General features: G+C 62.4%; 2 protein-coding genes across 13 annotated transcripts in view; both read right to left on the bottom strand.

Moving 5' to 3' along the window:
* Window positions 1–35: 35 nt before the first annotated feature.
* INPP5E (inositol polyphosphate-5-phosphatase E) lies at window positions 36–10,345 on the bottom strand. Of its 5 annotated transcripts, XM_028497650.2 has the most exons (11): window positions 10,277–10,345; window positions 8,461–9,473; window positions 4,655–4,778; window positions 4,169–4,266; window positions 3,517–3,641; window positions 3,291–3,410; window positions 3,004–3,111; window positions 2,548–2,709; window positions 2,327–2,442; window positions 2,046–2,182; window positions 36–1,601 (listed from the first exon to the last, which is right to left on the bottom strand). In XM_028497650.2, exons 2-11 carry the CDS (start codon window positions 9,174–9,176, stop codon window positions 1,469–1,471), a joined length of 1,839 nt encoding a protein of 612 aa, XP_028353451.1. In that variant the 5' UTR covers window positions 9,177–9,473; window positions 10,277–10,345; the 3' UTR covers window positions 36–1,468. The 5 variants fall into 5 exon arrangements, with proteins under 5 accessions (XP_028353451.1, XP_054945589.1, XP_054945592.1 ...); XM_055089614.1 differs by having other exon boundaries at window positions 2,046–2,442; XM_055089617.1 differs by having other exon boundaries at window positions 2,046–2,442; window positions 8,461–9,359; window positions 10,277–10,308.
* A 472-nt stretch (window positions 10,346–10,817) lies between these two features.
* Window positions 10,818–24,789, bottom strand: part of SEC16A (SEC16 homolog A, endoplasmic reticulum export factor) — a 34,427-nt gene continuing 20,455 nt past the window's right edge. For 4 of the 8 annotated variants that reach the window (XM_024126199.3, XM_024126198.3, XM_024126203.3 and 1 more), the window contains 19 exons: window positions 24,351–24,432; window positions 24,046–24,163; window positions 23,774–23,885; window positions 23,543–23,648; window positions 22,720–22,860; window positions 21,703–21,816; window positions 21,331–21,523; window positions 20,606–20,851; window positions 20,029–20,111; window positions 18,930–19,079; window positions 17,317–17,397; window positions 17,069–17,125; window positions 16,827–16,938; window positions 16,278–16,418; window positions 15,728–15,822; window positions 15,088–15,162; window positions 14,504–14,563; window positions 13,347–13,424; window positions 10,818–12,380 (listed from right to left, as the gene is read on the bottom strand). In XM_024126199.3, coding sequence (XP_023981967.1) covers window positions 12,315–12,380; window positions 13,347–13,424; window positions 14,504–14,563; window positions 15,088–15,162; window positions 15,728–15,822; window positions 16,278–16,418; window positions 16,827–16,938; window positions 17,069–17,125; window positions 17,317–17,397; window positions 18,930–19,079; window positions 20,029–20,111; window positions 20,606–20,851; window positions 21,331–21,523; window positions 21,703–21,816; window positions 22,720–22,860; window positions 23,543–23,648; window positions 23,774–23,885; window positions 24,046–24,163; window positions 24,351–24,432 — 2,110 coding nt within the window. In that variant the 3' untranslated portion in view covers window positions 10,818–12,314. The remainder of the gene's footprint in view (window positions 12,381–13,346; window positions 13,425–14,503; window positions 14,564–15,087; window positions 15,163–15,727; window positions 15,823–16,277; window positions 16,419–16,826; window positions 16,939–17,068; window positions 17,126–17,316; window positions 17,398–18,929; window positions 19,080–20,028; window positions 20,112–20,605; window positions 20,852–21,330; window positions 21,524–21,702; window positions 21,817–22,719; window positions 22,861–23,542; window positions 23,649–23,773; window positions 23,886–24,045; window positions 24,164–24,350; window positions 24,433–24,789) is intronic. The other 4 variants (XM_024126202.3, XM_028497645.2, XM_028497646.2 and 1 more) reach the window with 4 other exon arrangements.

Here is a 24,789-nt window from a genome sequence, read left to right as displayed (position 1 = left end):
CCAACGACACCCCCCCCCCCCCCCGCCGCCAAGGACACGAAGCTCGATGTCAAGCCAAACTAGTACACGTCAGTGTCGCGTTAACTCTTTTCTCCATGATTTGGGTCGGAGAAAATGCCTAGAAAGAATCCATAAAACCCTACTCATTTCGAGCCCCATTACCACAAAACCTTTGTAACAAAAGAGATTTTCTGTTAATTGATTCAAAGCTCAATGGCACATTCTTCGAGCAAAGTTTTATACATACAACCTGAAGAGTTTCTTGAAATCAGATGGGATCAGCCGTGCCTTCTCATTAATGGAATTTCTCCCATTTGTATCAAAAGATTGCGTGTGTATTGCTTTAGAATTTACACGCCATATTTTGGAAACGGAGGCGAATAAAAATTTGATAACAGTATTCGTGGGAGCTGGCTTTACATCATTGATCATCACGATTCACTCAGGTCTGAAGTGTTCACTGTTCCCTAAAAGCCCTTTCTCAGCGGACACTTACCTGGGGGCAATGGGGGGGGGCATAGGAGCAAACAGCACAGGGGCCAGGAGAGACCAAGCTTCCTGCTTTGGAGTGTGACAGCCTCTTCTTACAGGAGCACTGCAACTGACTGGTTCTTTTGGCCAGGAAGAGTTTAAGATTCAATAGATGCGTTTATTTAAAAATATAAATATGGAAAAATAAATAAAAGACTAGGTTGAACGCCCCTAGATTTTCCCACATTCAAAGCCTAAATATTTTTTTTTACGAGATGGATTAAGACACGAAGCAGTAACGGACTCTAAACCCTTTAAGAAAACAAGACGTCCAGGCTGGTGGGGGCCGGCCTAGGCTGGCGAGGTGTGACATTCCAAGCTTCCAGCGGCTTCTCAGACCAGGAAACGCACCACTTAACGTTAATGCTGCTCGTAGCTAACTTAAGTTACCTAAGCAAATGGACCCAAATGGACCGGGAGAGGAGAGGGAGGCGGTCTCGTGGGCCTGAACCGCCGGCCGGGCCGGCCTCATCCCAGCCTCGGCTCGGTCCTAGCGTGTGCCGTGGGAACAGAGGCCCAGGGTCGCCGGACCCCCGGCGGCGCGCCTGGCACTCGAGGAAGGGCAGCTCTTGGTCTGGGTTCGAGGGGCTGCCGGGAGGCTGCAGATCCGGAGGTCAGGGTGCCTGGCCCGCACGCGGGCTCTGCCACTGGCTTCAGGGCACGCGAGCTGCTCGCAGCCAGCCGGGCATCTCCTACCGACGGCGGCCGCGGTGGCGGGAGGCCGCCCTGAGAGAGGGAAGCGCCGTGGGGGCGTGCGGTTCTGTCCCAGCAGCGGGCGCCGGACCTGGGGCCTCCCGTGGGGCTCTCGCGGAGGAGGGGGCGGCCCCCGGCGGCGGTTCATCAGCGCCCCGGATGGCAGCCTCCTCCGCCTTCCCGGGTTCCTAGGTCAGATACCCTCCCGGGTTGCAGGTGACCAGTCCCCCTTCGGCAAATTTCCTCAAGAGACGGTACAGATGGCGCTGGAGTGCTGGCTCTTCAGCGCCTGCTGTCTCTGGATCTCTCTGGAAATCCGTCTCTTAATGCCTATCAGGTACAGTTCTCGGTCAAACTTGCCGGCGGCTAGCGGGATGCTGGAGAGGAAAGAGCCATCAGGAGGGCACCGTCCTCCTGGCGTTTGCTGCGGGCCGCACGTGGAAGGTGGGGATGGCCGAGGCCTGGGTCCCCGCGGCTGCCCCGACTGGCGGCCCAGCCGCAGCACAGCGCCATGAGCCGGCGGGACGCTCCCTCCCGCCTGCGCCAGGCCCGCCTCGCGGCAGCTCTAGGACAGCCCCAGCTGCCACTGGCTGTTCCAGGGGTCCAGGCGAGGTCCCCACCCTCTGGCGTGTCGCTCGCCTGACACCTGCTTCAGACAACCTACGCCAGCCACCTCCACGCGGGGCGGCTGGAACCCTGCTCCCCGCGGGGCATCAGGACACAGGAGACCAGGCAGTGCTCCCAGGCGCCCCCCCCCCCCGCCCCGCCCCGCCCCGCCCCGCGCCCACCCCGCAGGGCCCGGGAGCGAGGCGGGTACTGACTTGTCTCTCCCCGGCCTCACTCTGACCCGGAACAGGCCGTACACGGGGCGGTGGTCGGACGTCCTGATCCCGGGGCAGGAGGAGTACTTGACGGGACAGATGTCGTCCCTGTGGCGGCTCCTGTACATGACGCGGTCCTGCGGGAAGGGTCCCAGGGGCCGTCTGGCTGCCGGGCTGGACCGGCTGGCCTCTCGCGTCGGCTGCCCTTGAACGAGTCCCCGTGTCGAAGCCCCCCCGGGAGGCCCGGCCCCCACGCTCCCCCAGCCCTGCGGGCGGCTCACCGTGTACGAAGGGGTCCTCTGCTTGGAGGTGGTATCATACGAGTCCTTCCCGACGTCGAACTTGTACGACGGCAGGAAGTGGATGTCCGGCTCCTGGAAGCCCTTGAAGATGGACCCTGGGACGGGCAGAGCCCCCACCTCAGAGCCGCGGCTCGGAGCCCAGGGTCAGCCCCGCCCCCCCGGGGTGCCTCCTGGCCGGGCGGCTGCTCCCCCCGCCTCACCTCTCTTCATCTCCCGCGTGAGCTGGTCGTGCTGCAGCAGGGCCTGCACGCTGACGCCCGGGTCCTGCTTCAGGATGGCTTCCACGGCCGCCCGGCCGCCACTCAGGCGGAAGTTGAAGTCTCCGAACCAGAAGACCCCGTCGAAGCGGGTGGTGACGTCCGCTGGGGCGTGAGCGGGTGGAAAAGCGCGTGAGCCCAGCGCTCCCCGCGGCAGGGTCGGGGCTCCCTGGGAAGCGGGTGGCGGCCCACGACGCTGCTGGGGCTCAGCTTTCTGGGTTCACACGGTCACGGGCCACGACTCAGGGAGCAGGCGCCAGGCCTCGCTTCGGTCAGCAAGCGACTTTCCAGACTTTTCTGACCTCGATTCTCAAAAGCTCTGAACAGCCCGTCTCCACCAACCCTCCAGAGAACGAGGCAGAAGCCGCCTTGTCTTCGGGGGGAGGTAAAGGTGCTCACCGGCGTCGGAGCGGTAGGGGCTGGTGGCCGGCACGTTCTTGGGCAGCGCCAGGCCCTGGACGGTCTTGCTGTAGTCCGCCAGCCGCTCGCCCACCTTCCCGTCTCCAGCTGCAAGGACAGCGCGGGGGGCCCTCTCCAGAGGCAGGCTCCCGAGCCCAGGGCTGGGCGCCTGGGGGTCCGTCGGGGGCAGACCGCCCCCCGCAACCCCCGCAAGCTCTGATCACACAGCGTCTGCACCGTGACCCTCGCCACCAGGGGCTCTGGGGGTCCAGGGGCGAGGGACTTACAGGTGAAGTGGGACGTGATGAAGAGGAGGGAGGTGCCGAAAAAGGTGAAGCTGACGCCCAGGGCCCCCTTGGTTTTGATCTGCGACACGATGCGCGTGGTCACCGTGGAGCTCTCCACCTCTGCACGGAGGGAGCAGGGCTGACCGGGCCGGACGCAGCCCCGAGGGCCCCACGCCGCCGCACCGCCCGCCCCCCACGCGCACGTCCGCCCCCCGGGGCCGCCCACCTGAGCAGAACCAGATGAGGTCCCTGCGGATGAGCACGGACATGTAGAGCGCCCCGTGGGCCGCCGAGTACAGCATGACGTAGTGGGGGCCCAGCGTCTCCTGCAACCTCGTCTCCCACTCCCGCCTGCGGGGAGGGGCACGGTGGGCGCGCAGCACGAGGGGGAGGCCCGCTTCCTCCTGCATCCCCGGGGACAGGCTGGGTCCCCGCCCCCTGATAAGAGCCGGGGGGCAGGAGGGAGGCCACCTCCCCGCAGGGCCTGGTGCAGTCGGGGCCCTGCCCCCACCCCCCCAGCCCGGGCCCCGGCAGACCCAGGAGAGGCAAGCGACGCCTTGCACGGGCTGGGCTGGAGCCCGCGGGACCGCACCGCGCTGTGCCCCTGCCCCCACCATCTCTTGGAGCAGCTCTTCATTCACAAGAAGATGAACCTCATTCCTTCTAAATTCTGCGAGTCCCCGTTGGAGAAGAAAACGATCCCGGTTCAGCCCAGGCGCGGCCACGGCCCACGTCTCGCCCCCCACGGGGGTCTCGGGTCACAGCAGCTTCAGCCCCAAAGGCCGGCCTGGCGCCGCTGTTCCCAGGGACCCGGGCGCACCGGCGCAGCGGAGACGTGGGGCGGGGCGGCAGCGGCGGGGGCGGGGCGCGCAGCCTACCTGTCGGAGCAGCCCTCCTGGACGCCGACGACGTACAGGTCCTGAGCCAGGTCAGCCTCGGCAGGCAGCAGGAGCTCGTCCAGGTTCGGGGGCAGCTCCTGTGGCAAAGGAGCGCAGCGGCGGACTCGCGTCCCCACACGTCTGCCGGGACCCACAGGGTGCACCCAGGAGTGGCCCGGGGCACCCTGACGGCCTGGCCCTGTGCTGGGCGTCGCCACGGGGAGGCCGCGCGTGGGGGAGAGGGGGCTCTCGGGGAATCTCTGCCCCTTCCTCCCAAATGTGCTGGGAGCCTCGAACTGCTCTAAAAAAATGCTTACGGTCTGTCTGCAAAGAGAAGCATTAATGCCCCACCAGGCGGTGGAGAGGTGGGCGAGAGGGTGTGACACACAGGAGGCCCCTCCGGGGGACGGGGAGGCTGGGGCGGGCCCAGGAAGAACCTAGTGGGAACCCAGCGCCGTCCTGAGTGGGGGCGGGCAGCCCGCTTACCTTCTGTCCCTGCATGTTCCACGTGGCCACGAAGAGGGCCACGTTCCGGTCTGGGAAGTAGCGGGCCAGCTCGTCTGCCCCCATCAGGGCCCCGCTCGCCAGGAGACTCCCCTCCAGGTAGCTCCTGCGGACACGGGACAGACTGAACCGGGGCCGGGGGGTGGGGGGTGGGGGGGTCGCAGCACGTGGGCCCAGGGAGGGGCCGGGAGCAGGACACACCTCCCAGGGGTCGGGAGCTCCTCTCCCAGAGCTGGGATTCCCTCAGGACCCCGTGGTCGGCACAGAGCACAGTGCCGAGGTGCCCTGCTCTCTAGGGAAACTCGCTGCGTTCGCAGCGCTACAAACACCGCGGGCTTTCGGCTTCCCTCCGCCGCCTCCCGAGAGGAAGGGACGTAAAGGTGACATTTGGGGCTTTTTTGTGGAACCGCTAAGGGCAAAGCCCCGGAAGGGCCGCAGAGGTCGAGGTGGGCTTCTGCACGGTAAGCAGACTTGGGGGGGACGTGCGCCCTTGTCCGGGGCTCCGGCCTTTGCCTCGCCCTCCACAGCACCGGGAGAGCTCGTAAAGGCTGCCCGTGACACACCCGTCCTCACAGGACCCGAAAGCTCAATCCACTGTGAGATTCTCACAGGATGACGCAGGCAAATGGTGCGAAGTCTCGAACAGCGTCGCAGAGGCCCTAATACAGCACAGCTAAGCCCCAGCTCTGGTCCTGCCCTCGCGCGGGGGGCCGCGTCTGACACCCGCTCCTTCCGTGAGCGCCGTGCAGGACTCAGGCTTCGGGGCCGTCGGTCTGTCACCGCTTAACCCCTGAAAGCAGCCTCGGCCGATGCCCATGTGCCGACGAGACTGCATTTAAGGACACCAAAACCTGAGTTTCACGTCATTTCCACGTGTCACGAAAGAACGTTAGTGCGGCCTTGGGTTTTTTTTTTTCAACCACGTGAAAACTGTTCCTGAAGGACCTGCGATGGGACCGTGTCTGCTTAGGTTCCCAAAGAGGGAGGGGAACCCACGGGCTCCATCCAAGTTCAAATGTCTCACTTGCTGTTTTCATTCCAACTTGCTAAGAAATCCCTACAGCCCAGCTTGCAAACAGGCCCCGATCCCCTTGAAGGAGATGAAATCAGGATCCAGCCCTTGCAAACTCGCATGAGAAACTCTTAAACCCTGACCAAGCTTTGCAGGGCATGAATTCAAGTGCGTCGGGAGGGGGGCCCTCCCTGAGGTCACCCCACGGCACTGAGGACCCTAACCGGCTGACTGCTGCCCGCAGGGCTGTGTCTCCTCCAGACCAGCCCCGTCCGCAGCCCCTCCGAGGGCACAGCCTCAGCCCCGTTCCTCAGTCCTCAGCCCTGACCCGGGCCAGATCCAGACTGTCTGCGTGCGGCCCGCAAGCTAAGAATCGCTCCTACGCTTTTATTTTATTTGTAAATCCTTATTTACTTTGGCTGCACCGGGCCTTAGCTGCAGCACGCGGGATCTTTGCTGCGGCTCGTAGGATCTTTTAGGTGTGGCATTCGGACTTCTTAGCGGCGGCACGCGGGACACAGTTCCCCGACCAGGGGTCAAACCCGGGCCCCCTGCATTGGAGGCGTGGCGCCTTACCCACTGGACCACCGGGGAGGTCCCCTACGCTTTTAAATGGTTGGGAAAAACCAGTAGTCCGTGGCATGGGAAAGTGCCCTGAGATTCACCCCTCGGCCTCCCTGAACGAGGCGTTCGTGCCCCACGGCCGCGCGGTTGGTGCCAGGCCTGGGCCGCTCTCGCACCCAACGCGGCAGAGGCGAGCACTGCCGCAGAGACCACACGGCCCCCACAGTTGAAGCAGTGCCTACCCAGCCCGCCGACCCGTGTCCTAGGACACGCGGAGGGCCTGCACGTGGGGAGCCCATCAACCCGCCGTCGGCTGCTGTGAGAGAGAAAAGCTGGGGATCTGATTTGGAGACGTGCTTCTTGTTTTTGTAGAACAGGCGAGTCTACGTACATCGCATAAAATTTAAACAGAGAAATCATACTTTTTTTGTGGCTGCGCGGCCTGCGGGATCTTAGTTCTTGGGGCCATGGAAGTGAGAGCGCCGAGTCGTAACCCCTGGCCACCCCGGGAATTCCCTGTGAAAGCACACTTTTAACAAAGGAACCCGTTTCGCCCTAAAACAGTGCCCGGCGCTGATGGAGGGTGCAGGAGGGAGGCTGGCGGCCAGAGGAACCACCTGCCTGGCTCTCACTGCTGGGCTCACCAAGGGCGGGGCTGGGTGAGGGTGACCTTCCGTCTGCCCCGACCCCAGAATCTGCGAACGTGACCTTATTTAGAAAAAGGATCTTTGCAGACGGATGTAATTAGTTAAGGATCTCGAGATGAGGTCCTCCTGGATGAGGGCGGCCCTAAATCCAGTGACCGCTGTCCTTTTGAGACAGACACAGAGGAGAAGCCGCGTGAGGACGGAGCAGAGACTGGGGTGACAAGCCGGGGACGCCTGGGCCCCCAGCAGCTGGAAGAGGCAGGAAGGACCCTCCCTGGGGGCTCGGGAGGGAGCGCGGCCCTGCCAAGCTGGATTTCTGAATTCTGGCCTCAGAACTGGGACAGAGTAAGTCCTGTTTTAAGGCTCTCAGCCTGCGGCGCTTTGCTGCGGCCGCCCCAGGACACCAGCACAGGGACCGCCTCACTCTTCCCCTCCCCGGCCCACGTCCAGGGGGTTGGTGCGGCGGGGGGCGGCGGTGACAGAGCTCCCCCCGCCCTCCCGGGGCCTCGGGCGCCCCGGCAGGGAGTGGGTGGCGTGGGGCCCCCGAGTCAGGGCCGTGGCCCGATGTGCGCTGCAAACAACCCGCCCAGCCCCGGCCGGTGCGGCAGGGGCCGTGAGAGCCAGCGGTCAGCGGCCAGGCCGAGCACGGACAGGGCCGGGGGTCGGGGAGAGCGCGGGATGGCCTTCCGAGTCACAGCGTGGGCACCGCGGTGTGGCCCGACACCAGGCTCCCAGAGACGATGGGTCAGCGAGCTGGGGGGCGCGGCTGGGTCGGGCTCAGCAGCTCCTGGGACCCCCTACCCCCCACCCCGGCGCTGGCTCGGGAGAGGTGGGCAGAGGTGTGAGATGGGAGCCGGGCGGCTGGGTGGCGCCCACCCCCCTTCAAACTCTAAAGAAGTCAAGACGGACTAGTTATTCAAGCCCCCTGAGCCCCGGAAGCCCGGCGTCCTCCGAGATGCGAGACCCCTCTCCTTGCCCGTGGATGGGGTCGGGGCAGACCGAGCCCCGAACGCTGAGAAATCCCGGGGCGCTCCTGAGAGCAGGGTGCACGAGTTGGGCTCTGCCCGCGCCCCTCCCCGCCAGAGGTGGGCCCCGGGGAGCCTCCCCTCGGGGCAGCCCAGCCGCAGTCACTGGGGCCCCCACCCGGGTCCAGCTCTCCGTCCTGGAAAAGTGCCGGCACGTGCACAGGGCACAGCTGGCTAAACGCTGGTCCTGATCAAAGCGGCTGCGTGGACGCGGGTTCCCCGACCCACCCCGGAGTCCCGGGCCGCCCTGCACACGTGGACGAAGGCTGCCCCCGACGGAGCAAGAAAGGGGAAGGAAAACGGGGCTGCCCAGCGCGCAGAGGGACCTGCGTACCCCACCATCTGCTTCCCGGAGCCTGTGGGGCTGAGACGCAGAGGAAAAGCTGGGGAGGGCCTGGGAGACGGGGGCCAGGGGAGGGAGACCCGCTGCAGCGCCTCACGCGCCTTCAGGGGACGCTCCCCGTGGTTCTCACGGGGCTGCTGGAGGCCAAGCAAGGCCACGGACGCAGGGCGCGGTGCCGCCCGCCCCCGAGGCCCTACCTGCCGCGGACGTCCTTGGTGCGAATGGGCACCAGGAGGCTGAAGGTGGACGTGGCCGGGCGCAGGGAGCAGTCGTCACGGGCCAGGGGGCTCGGGGGCCGGCCGGGGCCCAGGCTGCTGTGGGCCCGGAACAGCCCGGCCTGCCGCCGCACCTGGTAGTCCGCGTGGCCCCAGCCCACCTTGTTCGCTGTCCGCAGGGCGTCGGAGGCGACGTTCCAGTCCATGGCGGGCAGCGGGCGCGGGGGAAGCAGGCTGGCCAGCCGGGGGGCGCTCCCGGCCGAGGCCCCATCCCGGTGCAGGAGGTCCAGGGAAGTGCTGATCGTTCCGGAAAGACAGTTACCCCGCGAGGAGGGGCCTCCGCTGCCCGGGGCCCTGCGGGTTGTGGGGATCTCCTGCAGGGAGGTGCTCAGGCAGGGCGGGGAGCCACTGCGGGCGGCGGTCCCGGGGGCCTCGTCCTGCAGGGAGCCCCCGGAGGGGCTGGCCCCATTCCTCGCGGCCAGGTCCTCACGGCTGGTTCGAAAACGCCTCTTCCTCCAGCCCTTCTCATCCAGGGACAATGCTCGCTCCAGCCTGGGCCTCGGCGGCGGCGGCTTCGGACTGAAGGGTCTCCCCGTGGCCCGTGGGTCCTCGTTGCCGACTGGCGCTGGGGCGTCCCGAGGGAGCACTGGGCGGGCGGCGGGGTCTTCGTCAGTGTTTGGGAGCTGCCCCTTGAGCATTCTGACTTCAGGCTGCAGATGCCCCCGGGCGGTGGGCTGCTGGGCGGCCTCCGAGTGCCCCAGGCTCGCCAACTTGGACGGCACAGTCCAGGGGGCAGCCTGGCCGAGCCGGGAGACAGCTCCTCCTGGGGCTGCTGGCGACGGCCAGCGTCAGGGATGCGTGGTCAGCCGTCGCTGGGCGAGCTGTGGAGGAGAGAAAGGGCAGCAGCTCCCCCTGGGGCTGGGGTGGTCCAGCTGGAGCAGAGCCAGCTGCTGCATGGCCGGGAGCCCCGACAGTCTGGAGTCCTCGGCCAGTACCTAAGGGAAAACCACGCGGTTAGCCTTTCACGCCCGGGGCCCCGATGCCATTGAATGATCCCGGAGGGCAGCTGGGGTGCAGGGTGACAGAGCAGACAGGTCAGCAGGAGTCCAGCAGGAACAAGCACGTCGGCATCCGGGCCGCCCGCCGCCTCCTCCTAGGAGGCGGGTGACGGCCCAGCATCTTAGGAAGGAGACAAGCCATCCTCCTGACAGGGTTGCTCCTCACGTGGGGAGCCAGGGGCGCGACCCACTGAGAATTCCCGCCCCCGAGGTGTAGGCACGGCCTTGGCAGGGGTCCCGGCCCGCGCCCCTTCCCCCGGGAGCCCGGCGGCCCGGCCTCGCTCACCTGAGAGCCCACCACCATCGCTCGGCCCGCAGATGCCGCACCGAGAGCGGGAGACCCTGAGCGGGTCTGCGGCCCGGCCGGCACAGGCCCCTGGCTCGGGACTGCGAGTCGGGCCGGCCGGCTGCGCGCTCCCCAGGGCAACGACCGCCGCGGAGCCGCAGAGCTGGGGGTGGGGAAGGGGGCGAGACCCGCGCCCGGCACCCCCGCGCCCCCCCGCCACGCCGGGAATCCCGCAACCCGATGCCGCCCCAGGGATCCCCGCGCCCCGACTCCAACCCAGGGTCGCCCCGCCCAGTCCTCGAGCCCCGCCCAAGGCCTCCGCGCCCCCGTCCAGGGGTCACTCCGTGCCGAGGACCCCTGGGCCCCGAGCCGCCGCCCCGCACCCCGCACCCCTCCCGGAGGTCTCCTCCCTCCCGCACCCCCCGCCCGGGGTCACCGAGCCCCGCGCCCCCACCTCGAGGCGCCGCCTGCTCCCCAGCCCGGCGGGCTTCGGCGGCCGCTCCCCGGCGACCGGCGGGCAGGGCGGCCCCGGCCCCGGCGCCCGCAGCGGCGGCCTCTGGCGGCCGGAGGACCCAGCGGCGGCAAGCGAGGCGGGAGGGCGCCCTCTGGTGGGCGCCAGGAGCACCGCGGCTCCCTTCCCCGCGTCCGCCCCGCTCCCCGGTCCCCTGCCCGTCTTCCCCGCGCCCGGAAGCCCCTGCTCTCCTCTCCGTCTAGTGGGGACCTTCCCTGCAGAGGGGATCCTAGGAGGCAGAGCGTTGCCCTGGGCCCTCATTGTCACTGCCATCAGGATGCGCCTCCCCATCAGACCCGCCCGCCGCGGCTCCGCCGATCAGAGAGGAGCCCCTTCTTCCTGGGAGCCCCTAACGGGCGAGTCTGGCAGAAGACGGGAAGCAGTGGCCCCGGGCGCCTCTAGAAGCCAATCAACAAAGGGCGGGTGAGGCCAGGGGCTCCCCACGGGCTTCCAATCAACAAAAGGAGACATGGTGAAAGGGCTTGAGAACGCAAAATATTTTATTTAACAATGTGCATTTAGGAAAAATAGCAGCTCCCGCCTCAGAGGAAGCTTCTTGAATCAAAAGTCGCTGGCAGTCAAACACAGAGAACGACGGGCAGGGCTGAGGAGGAAGCCGAGGGCGCCAGGTGGGTCTCGGCCCGGGAACTGCGCCAAGCGCTGACCCTGGCACGCGAGAGACTGCCCGTCGACAAGGCCGGCCTCTCCCAAAGGGACGAACCAGTGAAACATTCTGGAAACCGTTCTGTGAGTCCTTCCTAGACGGCAGGTGGCCCAGAGCGGCCCGCGCGGACCCCACCCTCACACAAGCCCTACCCTTGGACCTAAAGCCCCAACAAACCGTGTTCCACCAGCGTTCTACAGAAATTATTTCCTAATGATTTTTTTAAATATTGAAATCTTTTCCTTAGACCGAAGAAGAAAGTGAACAGTTTTAAGAACAGTCGATGAAGCCTTAAAGCTGAGTCCACCAGGAGGAGGTCTTCCTGTGCAGGTTCACAGGCTGAGTCAGCACATTAGCCACGGAAGGTCTCGGGGCAGAAAGTTCAGATTCCAGAGCTTCTCACAAGAAATTTTAAGCCCCTTTCTTCAAGATGTTACCAACTCCTTAAATGATGCAATGGTGAGAGGAAGCCAGACAACTGGACTGCACCGTGAAGGCGGGCCAGAACACATGGCCTCAGCTGGTCCACAGGGAAAAGTCCAAACCAAACTTATCAGCCACAGTTGTGACACTGGTTTGTCAACTCGGATCCGTCACATCAGAGCAGAGGCCCCTGTGGCTCTGTCCCAGCGACGGCGCCGCCCCTCGTGACAGCAGAGCCAGTCCCTCCGGCTGCGTGGAAGCGTCATGGTCCTAGTGAGGCCACAGGAAATTACGCAGGGCTGGACACTCTTCGCTACAGGAGATAAACACACGTCAGCAGCGAGGGCTGCTCTCGAAACCTAACGGAATTGTTGCTAAATGAAGCCCATGTTTCCTTTGAGACGAAGCATCCTTCCAGCTTCAACAACGCAAGGTGGGGGCTGACCAACTCTGGACGTGCACCCCTCGCCGCGTTCCTCTCTGAGTCAAAGGTGCACTGTTTCCTTCCGGCATCTTAAAGGACCCCTGGGATTTACCTGGCAATAATTCACCGTTAGGTTTTGAGAGATGCCTTAGTTACTGAAAAGCAAAGTCCTCCCGTAGCCAAGATGTTTCCAGCTTCACTTAGTGTAACATCCTCAAATGACTGTGAATGCTGGATCCTTAAATTATTCCTTCAGATGGAAAATTCTAGTAAGTCACAGATTCCCTCTTCTCATCCAGCTTCCTGAAAGTGTGGAATTAATGCTGGCGACACTTCATAAATCACTTCTGAATCGCTGCATCCGTCTCCATTAGGGAGCAGACGGGAGTCGCAGGCAATCAGTCTGAACTCTTGGTGGAATAACCACTTCAGGGCTCCAAATACCAAACCAGGACAGGGACCATTCTAGCTCAATATGCTGGGTACTTCCTCTGGCCAATCCTTCCCATCCTTGAACTTCCCGAGGCAGCAGAGGCCTGAAACGACAAGGGACAGCACTGAGCTCCGCAAGCCCGTCCCCGACGACAGGGGTGGGGGGTGGGGTGGGGGGGGCCTTGGGGAAGGATCAGCAGGTCTGTGGAACAAGCCAGAACAGACCGTTCTCTCAGCAAACAGGCATGTTCTGTTCGTTTTGTTCTGTTTGCAAGCCCACGGTCACGGACCAAGTCAGTAGCACGTCTTGGCATTCCCTTTAAAGGTGCCTGCAGCTTGGTTAGGGCGGTGGGGCGAGGCTGATTCCAACAGCTGGGTGTCTAAAGCGCCCAGGGAGAACGTGGTCTGGCCTGCCACTGAGGGGTGCAAGGGAACGCCCAGGGGAAGGCCGTGCGCAGAACACAGGCGCTTCCTCCTGCTCCCCCGAAAATGCCAACTGAAATGAAAGTCAAGGAGTTTTTGTAAAGGCATAAACTCCAAGATGAAGGTTACAGGAGAGAAGAAAACAACGACCAACTCGTGGAATGGAGAAGCAGATGGCAGCCGGGGATGAAAGAAAGGTGCAGGGGGCAGGAAGGCCCGCCCCCCGAGGAGGCCTAAGGCCGGGGACACGAGGCGAGGGCAGATCTGCCTTGGGACAGGCCGGGGTCAGGTGAGGCTTTGCATCCCGAAAGCCGAGACCTCCCTGCAGACCTCTGCCCCCGCTGCACTCCCCAGAATGGCGGCCAGTCCATCCTCCACAGGCCAGAGCCTGGGAGGGAGAGAAATAAAAGGAGGCATTCATGACCTTCCCAGCCTGAAGGTCACGAGCTACCAGGTGAAGGGAGGCCGAGGCCAGCATCGGAGAGGGAGTCAGGCCCACCCCACAGCAGTGTCAGCAAGAGCCGGCGGGGGCATCCCCACCCAGGGAGGCAGCAGAGCCGGGAGGGGGCGAGCGGGCAAGTCAGGGTCTCGCTGGGGGAGCCCCCGTCAGCTCCCACCCGCCCCGGGGAGACAGCAGGGGCACTTACTTGTGCAAACTGAGCGGGGTTGTAGAAGGGCACCGCTGCCGCAGGAGGGCCCCCTGCAGGGCCGAGAGCACGGGGAGCCTGCGAAGCACAGAGAGTTCACCTCAACAACTAACAGTGCACGGCGGCTTGTCTCATTTGCAAATACAGGTACTACCTCTGAGAAAGGATTTATAACATCAGTACTTTCAAATGTGCCCCAGAAGCTGGTCAAAGATACTTCTTGCAACGCTGTATTTAATTATCTAATGGTTCATAGAAAAATGGTAAAAACCAAAGCAACATGCAGAGGAGTACAATGCTTTAGAACCAGTGCACGCACACGAGGCGGCACGGAGCTCTGAGAGGGCACTCAGTGCCAGGGTGAGCGCTTAGTAGGTGCTTTTGATTGCTTTAGACCTCAGGTGTCCAGCTACAAAATCCAGCGTTTCAATTCACAAATAAAACAAGTCACATGAAGCCTTTCTGCCAAGCCGAGGGAAAAGCTTAGTGCCCCAATACGCAGAGAAGATGAAGTATTCCTTTATTTCCCACACAGAGTGACCCCAGACAGCTGTCACTGCCTCACTCCGCCTGCCTAAAATAAACCTTCTCGTGCTTGATCAGAAAACAGAATTCTCTCTTTCAAATGAGAGCATCCTGACCCAGGTGGGCTTCTGACACACACACACACACACTCACACACACTCACAGACAGCTGTCACTGCCTCACTCCGCCTGCCTAAAATAAACCTTCTCGTGCTTGATCAGAAAACAGAATTCTCTCTTTCAAATGAGAGCATCCTGACCCAGGTGGGCTTCTGACACACACACACACACACTCACACACACTCACACACACACACACACACACTCTGAGGCTATGCCTATGGCTAGTCATTTAAAAAAACCAATTCAGAAAGAGCCCAACCACAAAACTTGTTCGTTCACTACAAGCTTCTCGGGGTCGGTTCGGTTGTTGATGTGTCTGGCTATTCAACACCGCCCTTTAAAAACTTCTAAAGAAAGGAACACTGCATCCTCAGGCATGTGATGGCTGGGAGGTGACAAGTAATGTCAGTGGCCAGGGGCACGATGACCGACCAGCACAGCGATCTCAAAGGAAAGACAGACAACCCCGTTCAAATCCATGTCCAGTGCACACGGCCAGCCACAGGTACCTGGTTAAAATGCTGGCTCACTTCACGTGATAACGAGCTCAGTGAACTACAGCGCGACAGCTACAAAACAGCAAGAACACACAGATACAGACAAATACAAAAATCAACATGCATGTCACTGCTCCACGCTGGCAGTTTAATTCCAAAGAGCTTTATGACGCTGTTAGAATCAGTACAGCTCGATGGGAAAAAAGCCAGAGTTAGCCTGAAACTCCTATTTTCATGTACAGTTTTTACTGGAAACGACCCCTGGTTGCGGGGAGGGAGGTCTGCCCAGGCCTGGGCCCAAGGCGGCCAGACCTCGTGCCCCCCGAGGGACCGAGGACAGGAGAGCCCGGCAGAGGGGCGAGCCCGGCTGACGAACACACAACGCAGCCCCTCGCTCTAGCCCGAGCTCCCAAACAACTCTGCGGAAACAAGCGTGACTCTTTTAAGGAATACAACACTTTTTGAGTTCTAGAAAGTTTCTAAGCTGCCCTTTTCCTACCCGTTAACCTAGTTTTAAAGGAAGAAGCCACCTGGACAATAAAACGAGCTTCCTCAGCCCAGACCTTCAGCAGACGCGCGCGTCGGGCGCCGTTTACCTCTCCTCCCTGGGAACCGTCCGCTCCGGAGGGTGGCCGTTCAGGTCCGGGGAGCGACGCCGCAGAACTGAGCACCTGCCGGGACAGCAGGGAAGGCCAGCTACTGCAAAGCCCGTGCGTCGGAGGCACCCACCGAGGCAGGACCACCCAGGACGGCCAGCTCTACCCCACGGGGCACTCATGCTGAGGGGTCGTGAAAGGGTGCCGCGCGGACCTGCTATTCCAACACCCGCAGCGCATCCTTGCTGAGCGCCTGCCGTGAGCCCCACCGCGGCCCTGCGATCCGCGCTCTCATCGGCCCGTCCACGGGGCAGGACGCTGAGGCTCAGAGGCGCTGAGCGACCCCCCACCTTTAAAAAGCTAATTACTGGAGAACCAGGCCTGAAATCCAGGTCCATCCGACCTCAGAGACCAAACTCTGAACGACTGCGTTGCACACACACATTATAATCATTCAAAAGAAACCCTCTTCACTGTAAAAAGTTCAGCGAGACAAAATTACCAGGTAACGCGCGTGTGACCCACACCGGAAGCTCTGTGCGCACAAGACTCTGGAGAAGGTCAGGGCCGCCTCTTGGGTCGGGGAAGGGGGCAAATCCCCAGTGCCCGACCCCCGGCCTGGGCCCCCGGCACCGCTCACCTTGGGCTCCGAGGTGGGCTCTGGCTTGGCTGGCCCCCCCGTCGGTGCCTGCCCGTCCCTGCCAGCCCCCTCGGCGGGCGGTGCTTCCTCTGCATCTGTGACGGGGACAGCGGAGGAGGTGGTCACTCGCCCACCCCCCCCCCCCCCCCCCCCCCCCCCCCCCCCCCCCCCGTCCCCATACTGCAGGGGGAGGAGGGGAGGAGCTTTTCTGGCCATAGCGCCCCTCCTCCGCTTAATCACAGCAGATGCAAAAATGTCACTGCACCAAAACACAGGTCCTTGAGAACAGGGAGGGACAGCGGAGGAGGGGGTCCCCCCCCCACCGCCCCCCCCCCCCCCCCCCCCCCGCCCCGTCTCTGGGGCCCAGAGGGAACAGCCCCGGGGGAGAGCTGCACCCAGGTCCTCAGGCAGACAAGCACAGGGGAACCTCGGGCGCTGGGCGTGTGGGTGAGTAGTTAGTTCCTCTTAAAAGAAGATTAAGGCCAGAGGCTCTCAGAAGGAGGCCAAAGGTCAGAAGCTGCACACAGACAGCTGCCCCCGTGCTGCCTACCTGCTGGGTTTGGTCCGAACAGGTGTGTGGGAATTGGGAGTGGGGCCAGTGGTGCAAAGAAGTCCGCGGGAGCAAGGGCTGGCTCGCTCCGCCGGGGGCCCCCCGGGTTCAAGACATCCACGTAGCGCGCTCGGGCTCGGGCTGCCACGGGGAGAGGGAGCGAGGTCACCCCGCCGTCCTCCTGGTGTCCCGAGAGCGCCGGGCCAGGCTTCCGCTCCCGGGGAGGCCGGGCCCGGAAGGGGGCCCCTCCTGGGGCACGCTTGCTTGGCTTCTGCCCGGGCGAGGGGTCCCACTTCACACCACGGCGCGGCCGATCGCATCCGCTCCGCCCTTAGCTCCCCAGTGATACGACGGTCCACCCGGGAACGCTGAACTCTCTAGAGAGCTGGCCCCCCACCCCCCAGGGACTCATCCTCAGAAAACCAGTCCTCCTCCTGGTGGGAAACTAACTACCACCTCACGGGCAGGTTGTCATTGCTGAACTCTGGCCCGTCTGCAGGACAAATAAATTACCCAAGTGAACTCTAATGTCTGGTTGGCCGTCGTTACCTGCTTTTCTAGAATACATGTTCACAGCGGGTCTGGGGGGCCCTCCAGGACCAGGGTGGGCAGCTTGCAGAGCCTTGGGAAGGGATGCTGGAGGTGGGGGCGGAGCCTTCTTCTGCAGAGGGAAAGACCACTGCGGGGTCTGCGCGCCGACCTAGAGCCCACGGGGACCCCTGCAGACGGAGGCCCCTGCCCAGGGCAGGGCTCCCCGCCTGGCCACAGCGGGCGCCTGGGTCCCGGCTCACCTCCTCCTCCGGCTCGTTCGTGTCCACCCAGCGGTTCTTCTTTTCATCCCAGACAATCTGCCACGATCGCGAAAGGTAAAAAGAAAACTCAGTAGCAAAAGCTGGACAGAATCAGAAATCAGAACCTGACGGCTTCCGAGGCGCCGGCTCAGGTCCGCTCCGGAGCCGAGTCACTCCACGCAGACAGGCGGGCAGACGCGCTGCTGCGGGACCCACTGGCCCCCCCGGGCCCACCCGGCAGGACGCACCGATTTGTTTTTGTCGTCTGGCAAGTAAGCTTCTGTCCTCTTCTTCACAGGCAGCCAACGAGAGAACCAGGACTCGCCGCTCTGAACGTAAAAACCATCAGAACAACCCTGAGGACGTGGCGCTGGGCGCAAAGAGCCCAACACACAAGGGCCAGCGAAGCCTGTGTGGCCCACGCGCGCGAGGGCCCCGAGCCTGGAGGCGGCAAAGCCAGAGACAGGAAGCGGATGTCGGGCCGGGCTGGGCGGCAGCGAGTCTCGGGGGCAGGGCTTCGGTCTGGGAAGACGAGAAAGTCCCGGGACAGGTGCGCGACAGTGTGCTTGAGGCTCCAGAGCCAGGCACTTAAAACGGTTCAAGTGGTTAAGTTTTCTGTATACTTTACCACGCTTAAAAAAAAATTAGAACGATAGCTTGCCTCTTGGAGCTTTTCACGTCTGACTGCCAACAAATCAGCAGCCCGAAACATCCCCCCGCAGGAGTAGCGACGGCTGGGGAGTCCGTGTGGGCGCTAGGAAGAGGCCCTCGTGCTCCGAGGCTGGCAGAGATTAGGCTTCAGCGACACTGACTTCATCCTTCCTACGCTGCACCTGACGTCTACCGCAAAAGGCAGCAGCAAATCCACACCCCCCCGCCCGTTTCTCTGAATCTGCGACAGAGCACACGGCCCTGTGCTGGGGGGAGCAGCCCCCTGCACGTCACACCCCGTCTGAAGGTCCTGCTCTGTCTACCTCGTGGCCCGGGCACGTTGTGAATCGCACTTTTGTTTACGTAAGACAGTAGCCGTAAAAGGCCACCCACAGGCTGGAGAAGGCGTGCGCACACGCACATCCGGCAGAACCTGCGTCCACAACATGCGACGCCTGCCGACCTCTGAGGACCCCACGAAGGACGGGAGGAGACCTGAGCCAGCCCCACACAGATGAGGACGGGGAGGGGAAGAAGCACACGAACCCACAACGAAGCGTCACTAAGCCCAGCAGAATGGCCGACAACGCAGCCCCCGGGGTGAGGACGGGCCGCTGGAAGGGGTGCCCGGTAAACCACTGAGGAGGACGGGCTGGCAGGACGCTCTAAAGCCAGACACACAGCTGTCCTGTGACCTCGGGATACACCCAAGAGAAACAAGTGCATCTGCCACCAAAAGACACAGACGAGAACGCTCGCGCGGCTTTATTGCTAATAATCCCAAACCAAAAAAACCCACAGATGTCCGGCATTGGGAGAAAGGATACATAAAACCACGGCGTATGCACACGATCGATATCACTACGACAGGTGACAAGAAGGCACCTCCTCCACGTGAAGTTCGGAAACAGCCGAACCCAAGCACTGGTGACAGAGGCCAGCGCAGAGACCACCCTCTGGGGAGGGTGTGGACGGGCCCTGGACCCATGGGCGTCCGGGAGGCAGGCACGGCTCCAGCTCTGAGCTGGCGGGCTTACACGGGGACACGGACACAGAAACACTCGCGCTTCACCACACGCTTACTGCCCCTCAAGAACACGCTTGGCTTGATTTAAACAAACACATTCCTTCTCCTCGCCTCAGCGCGAGGACGGGGGAGCCGAGCCCCTGCCCAGCCCCCGGCCCCGCCCAGCTGGGGGCTGCGAGTCACCTTCTTAGGCTCCTTGGTCTCCTTAGCTGCCTGGACAGGTCTCTTCACGTCGGGCGCGGGCGGCAGAGGCGGAGGCGGCTGCAGGGCCCCTGAGCCAGCGCTGCCCCAGCCCGGAGATGACTCGGAGCCCTGGGACGTCCTTGAGGAGCCCTGTCCCAAGGTAACACGGAGCAGGCTCACCGAGGGCACCTCCCCAGGAGCTCTTAAGACTTTACCGAGAGGCTACGTCGCTACGGTGAGCAGAGCCAGGCAAGGAGGGGCTGGTGAGAGCAGCCCCCGCTTCCCTGGGGCCGACTGGGCTCAAGGGCAACATTTTCTAGGAGCATCACGGCACTCACGGTGCGGATTCGGGAATTCTATGGGGCTGCTGGGCTGGAGGAGACGGGATACGTATGTGCACCGAGGAGAAGACTGGTTAGAGGGGGTGGCAGTGGGCATTTTAAAAGATAGAAGCATTTTAAAAAATATTTATCCCTGGGTTGAGACTCTGTTTTCAATACAGTTAAACTCTCATTTTTACTTTCACAGGGACAGAATACTTTAACGGTGGAACACGTAAGGAGAGTTTAAACCACAGCAATCGCCTGCTGATGAGATGCCCCAAAAGAGCAGGGTCTCTGTAAAGAAGCTTCCAGAAGGCAGTTGATATAAAAGCGTTTACCCTCCCCCCACCATCACTGGGATCACAGCACACCCAGGTGGTATTTATATCAAGCATGTCTGACAAAATGAATCTTGATTTTAAGAAAACCACTGAAAATTTTACAAATTCTATTGTAGAAAGAGAGGCAGAAATCAGGGAAGTTTTCCATTTTAGAAAAGTTAAAATTGACAAGGTAGCTTCACTGTAGATGAACACTTCTTCTCCTTAAAATACCTACTTTTACACTATTAAATTATCTTTTCCCCTATTAATGTGTTCACCAGCTCTTCACATTTTAAGGATTCAAGTTCTCTCTTTAAGAAACGATTCAAAAGATAATCTGATAATTTTAAGTATTACCTTTCTACTTACAACTTAAGAACAAAGAGTTTGAGTACTTATTCAGTGAAGTTCATGAAAAATAGCTTAAAAACCAAAAAAGAAGTGGGAAAGTACCACATTAGCAAATTTTCCACCAAAATCCTCTTCTCCTAGCTCCGAGAGCACGTTTCTGCCGGGTGCCTCTTGTGGCATCATTCCTGTCAAGGGAAACGAGAGCTCCTGTGACCGCGGCACCACTAAGCCCACAGCAAAGGGAGCAGGCGCGGCCAAGAGACGCTGCTGGAGACACGCACAGCTCCTCTGCCACGCCTCCCGAAGCGGGCTTCACAAACCAAGAATGGAATGTTCCTAAACATGTGAAAATAGTCTCTCTTTTCAAGCCAGGCCATCCAAGTAGACAGATGGTCAGGGACAAGACCGCCCTCCAGAAGGAGGTCACAGCCTCCCCAGTGCGTCCACAAAGGCTGCAGGCGGGCGCCCCCCGGCCACGCCCTGGACACCCCCACTCCCGCCTCACGTCCCAACAAAAGGTCAAGTCACTGATCTTCAATCAGCTTCTAGAACTTTCGGTATACACTAAGGAACGTACTTTGCTCCAAGTTTGAATGACTTAAGTCTCTCCTACCAGTTAGCTCCTTCAACGCCAAAGCCAATTTAGCTCTGCTCTCCAGATGGCACCTCGCAGACCCACCTGCGTCCTGGCTCCTGGCCTCCGGGAGCAGATGTTCAGTCTCTTGGAGAGATGGTGCGCCAGATGGCAGGCCAGGCCCTGGGTACGGAGCCACAGGATCAGGCCCAGAGTGCTCTGGAAAGCCAAGGGCAGCCCCTGGGGGTCCACAGCCAGGGCCCAGCTCGACAGGGCCCGCGGGGGGTGGTACTGGGAACATCAGCGCCCTGGTGGGGAAGGCCGGCTGACCGTCGGGGAGCGTCAGTGGAGCTGCAGGGAGACGGCGGAGAAGAGAAAGCCTGAGGTTACGTGCTCACTCCAGTGACTTCCGCAGGGCACGTTTCCTTCACCGAGGGCCAAGGAACCAACCGTCCAAGCACAAAGGCTGAAGCTGCCGGGCTGTCACTAGTTTAGGGAAGCGGGACACACGCTTTTCAGGGCCGAGGGGAGAACCTCACTCAGCACAGCATGGGGCGTGGGCTGGGCTCTAAGCCGCAGCACGACCCCGGCGAGCAGCCAGCCGCCTGGCCCAGGGCCGGCTCTGCCTTCACTGAGCTCCCCCTCCTCCTGCACCGCCCACCCACTCAGCCAGACCTTTAAAGCCGCGAGACCCAGTGGGCTCACCAAGGGAGGGGGGACAAAGAGGAAGCAGAGGGCCGAGGTGGCAGGACAGACGGCCCAACTCTCTGGGCAGCAAGACAGGGACGCTCCACGTTCAGAGGCAGGTGCCCAGGGCGCTGCGGGCTCACCTGAGGGCAGCAGCCGCACGTCCTGGCCCAAGTGGTCAGCGCCGGGCACAGGCGGCGCCAGCAGCGGGTTGTCGGTGCCCAGGCCTGCTGGCTGGGCGGGCGCTGGGCCATCACACGGCCCCACCTCGGAGCGCGGCGAGCTGGGACAGCGCGGGGGGAAGGCTCTGTCCAGACTCCACGCCGCGGTGCCCTCCTGAAGGAGAAGGACCTCAGGCGTCTCCACGCCGGCCGCCGACCCCGCGGACCCACTATGCTCCAGGAGCGCCTTCCCCTCCCGGGCACCGGGCGCCGCCAGAACCGAGCCGCTCACACCCGCCACCTTCAGCGTGAACGTGGCTCCCTGTCGGGCCCCACGACCGGAGCCCAGCGCACCTTGACCTGCTTCTCCACGAGCTGCAGCTGGACCAGCCAGGCAGGCTCCGTAGCGGCCTCCTCCTCCGGCTTCTCCTTCAGCTGAGGGTCAAAGAGGCGCAACTGGGAGGCGACCTGGAAACACATGCAGATGAGGACCCTCCCACAGGCGACAGCGGCCACACCGTGCCTTCAAAGCCCACTGGGAGGTGGAGCGAGCGCGCCTGCCACGTCAGGGACGCAGCCCCATCCGCCGCGGGGACCTTCGTGAGGCGGGCGGGCTCCCGTGGCCCGCGCCTGACCACCGGGAGCGCGGGCGCCCTCTGCGCCTGCCGCCCAGCCAGCGGCACGGGGCCCGCGGCGTCCGGACCCGCGGGAGCTGAGCCGGCCTCTGCTCAGCTGCACTCACCGAGGCGCCGGCCGCCCTGGCAACGCTCACGCCCCGGGGGGCAGCAGGCGGGCACGGGCCACACACGCCTGACCTCGCCTTAACTGCAGAAACTGCCAGATGGAGACAGGGGTCCGGAGCTACCCTGTTTCTGCATGCGTCCCGAAGTTCCCGTAATAAAAACATTTTCGGTATCACGTGAACACATTCCAAAAACGAAGCTCCAGGAGGAGAGGAGCGCACTGACGCGGCGCCCCTGGTGCCGGGCACTGGCGGGAGGGTGGTCACGCGGTCTCCGTCTTCCGCAGCGAGAGCCTGGGGCCGCGGGGCCGCAGCCGGGACCCACCCCAGGCTGCGGCTCCTGGACCCTCACAGCGCTAAGCGCGAGGCGAGGACGCCTCGAGACACGAGCCTCCTGCAGGCGGGGTCCTTCTCAAGCCCAGGCTCACCTCCAAGTCTCTGCACGAGGCGCCCCAAGGGCTCCTGTGCTGGACTGCAAAACACCAACTACCTGCCCGAGAACATGCAGGATCTTAACTCGGCCGAGCAGGCAGTCCCAAGCGCCCTCTGGTCACGAGCACCGCGTGACCACGTGGCCCCACGTGGCTCCACGTGCCGCGCGGGGGCAGCGACATCGAGGACGACGTTACCTGAAGCAGCTGGCTGAGCAGCACTGGGGAGTGTCTGTGGGGCTGCGCCAGGACGCTCTTGGCGATCACCTCGCAGTAGTGGAAGGCCTGCGTCGCGAGCCCCATCTCAGCCAGGCGGCAGCAGTAGATGAACTTAAACACCTGAGACAGACAGACGGGCGAGCTGAGCGGTGCTACGCGCCCCCTCCCGGTCCCTAGTGTCACCTGTGCCCTCCCGCAGGCTGACGCTACCCTGGACGTCCGCATCCCTCCCGTGCGTCCCCAACACCTGCCCACAGCAGAGCCAGGCCCATTCCCTGAGCTACTTTACATCAGAGTAAACAACTAAGCTTCTGAGAAACTCGCTTTCTCTCTTCAGCACCCTTAACAGAGCCGTCAGGGCTCTCGACCACCGAGTGACCACGGAGTGACCACGAGGCGCCACCACGCGCACGCAGGCCGCGATGACCGCCTCTCGGGAGCCGCCAGCGCGGCCACCCTGCTCTGCTGGCACCGATGCTCCGCCCCGTTTCAGACACACACGCACAGTCCCGGTCAGATACCACCCTCCCAAAACATGGTCCGCAGCTGACAGACAAGTACTTGAAACCGAACACTAGAAGTTTCCAACACTTAAAACACTAAGAACCAACACGCTAACAAAATTCTCAATTCAGCAAGCTTCAATTCTCGAACGTTACAGATCAAACATCTCCTCGAGAGTTCCAAAAACACTTCATCGCTCTTCACGTTTTCTGAATAAAACCCCTAAACGACTGCAGGCCTGTCAGCACCCACTCCCCCCAGCCCCCCGTCAGAGCTGGAGCCGTGGCGCCCCACCCACCTGGAAGCTGGGTAAGGAGCAGGTCTGCGCCCCCAGGGACTGAGCGTACTCATAGGCTTCTGTCCTCTGAATAGCTTCGTTGGTCGCGAACTTTAAAAATGGCAAACTGTGGAGGGCATGAGCGGCTGTCACCTTTGGGCGGGTCACCGAAGCGCCAGTCTGGGTTAGCCGAGGGAGGGGCTTTTCCTTTCTAGGGGAAAGGGGTGCCACTATACCTATGCACTTGCTCACCCGTGGTTTGATCCAATTAAGACAAGCTTTGTGGTTTTCCTGGTGTAAACCCCGAACCCAGCCTGGGCCACGAGGTAGCAGAAGTGCGCGGCATCAAGGAGGCCTCTCGAGGCTGAAGGTACGTAAGGCAGGCGGGCCTCGGTCACAGGGTCTCCCGGAGATCAGAGCGCTCACAGAGACACCAGAGAGAGCCCAGTCGGGGGGACAGTCTCGGGGTCCCGAGCACCCGACGGCAGCCCCAGGCCCGCCTTCTACGTCGGCATCTGACCTACCCAGAGTGTCCCCCATCGTGGCCATCGCCCGGGCTTCCACGTCCACGTTGTTGTTCAGGTTGGACAAAACCATGGCCAGGTGCGGTCGCCAGTCTCCCCACTTCTCATCTCCACAACACTGAAACCAGAGACAAGCAAAACACCCTCATCCTTGGAACACACGGCCATCTTAACTCTGCAGCGCTCAAGCTCCAGGAGCAGGGTGGAAATGCCGGCCCCGTGGCCTGCGAGGCGAGCCCTCCCGGGAGCGGGCTCTGAACAGACGGCTGAGCTGTGGAGGCTGCCGTGAGGACCCCCATACTGACCGTGGACGCGGCTGGCATCCGCCCGGACATCAGCTGGTAGACCGTCTGCAGAGGGTCGTTGATCGGAAGGCTGTTGGCGAACCTGGGCAAATGCGAACAGAGAAAGCCCTAACTCAGGCTGGTTCAGTAAATGGTTCAGTAAACAGGACACGAAAAACTCGTCTGGTCTCATCTCAGACGCTTTGGTGACTGGCTTGACGCTTGACCTGGGCCAAGTGTACACACTGCAATGTTTTTAAAAGGCTGTAAAGGGGCTTCCCTGGTGGCGCAGTGGTTGAGAATCTGCCTGCTAATGCAGGGGACACGGCTTCGAGCCCTGGTCTGGGAGGATCCCACATGCCGTGGAGCAACTGGGCCCGTGAGCCACAACTACTGAGCCTGCGCGTCTGGAGCCTGTGCTCCGCAACAAGAGAGGCCGCGACGGTGAGAGGCCCGCGCA

The sequence above is a fragment of the Physeter macrocephalus genome, chromosome 13 (genome assembly GCF_002837175.3).
Source record: "Physeter macrocephalus isolate SW-GA chromosome 13, ASM283717v5, whole genome shotgun sequence".
Taxonomy (NCBI): domain Eukaryota; kingdom Metazoa; phylum Chordata; class Mammalia; order Artiodactyla; family Physeteridae; genus Physeter; species Physeter macrocephalus.
The sequence above is the reverse complement of the archived record's forward strand: the minus strand, read 5'-3'. Positions and strand labels throughout refer to the sequence as shown.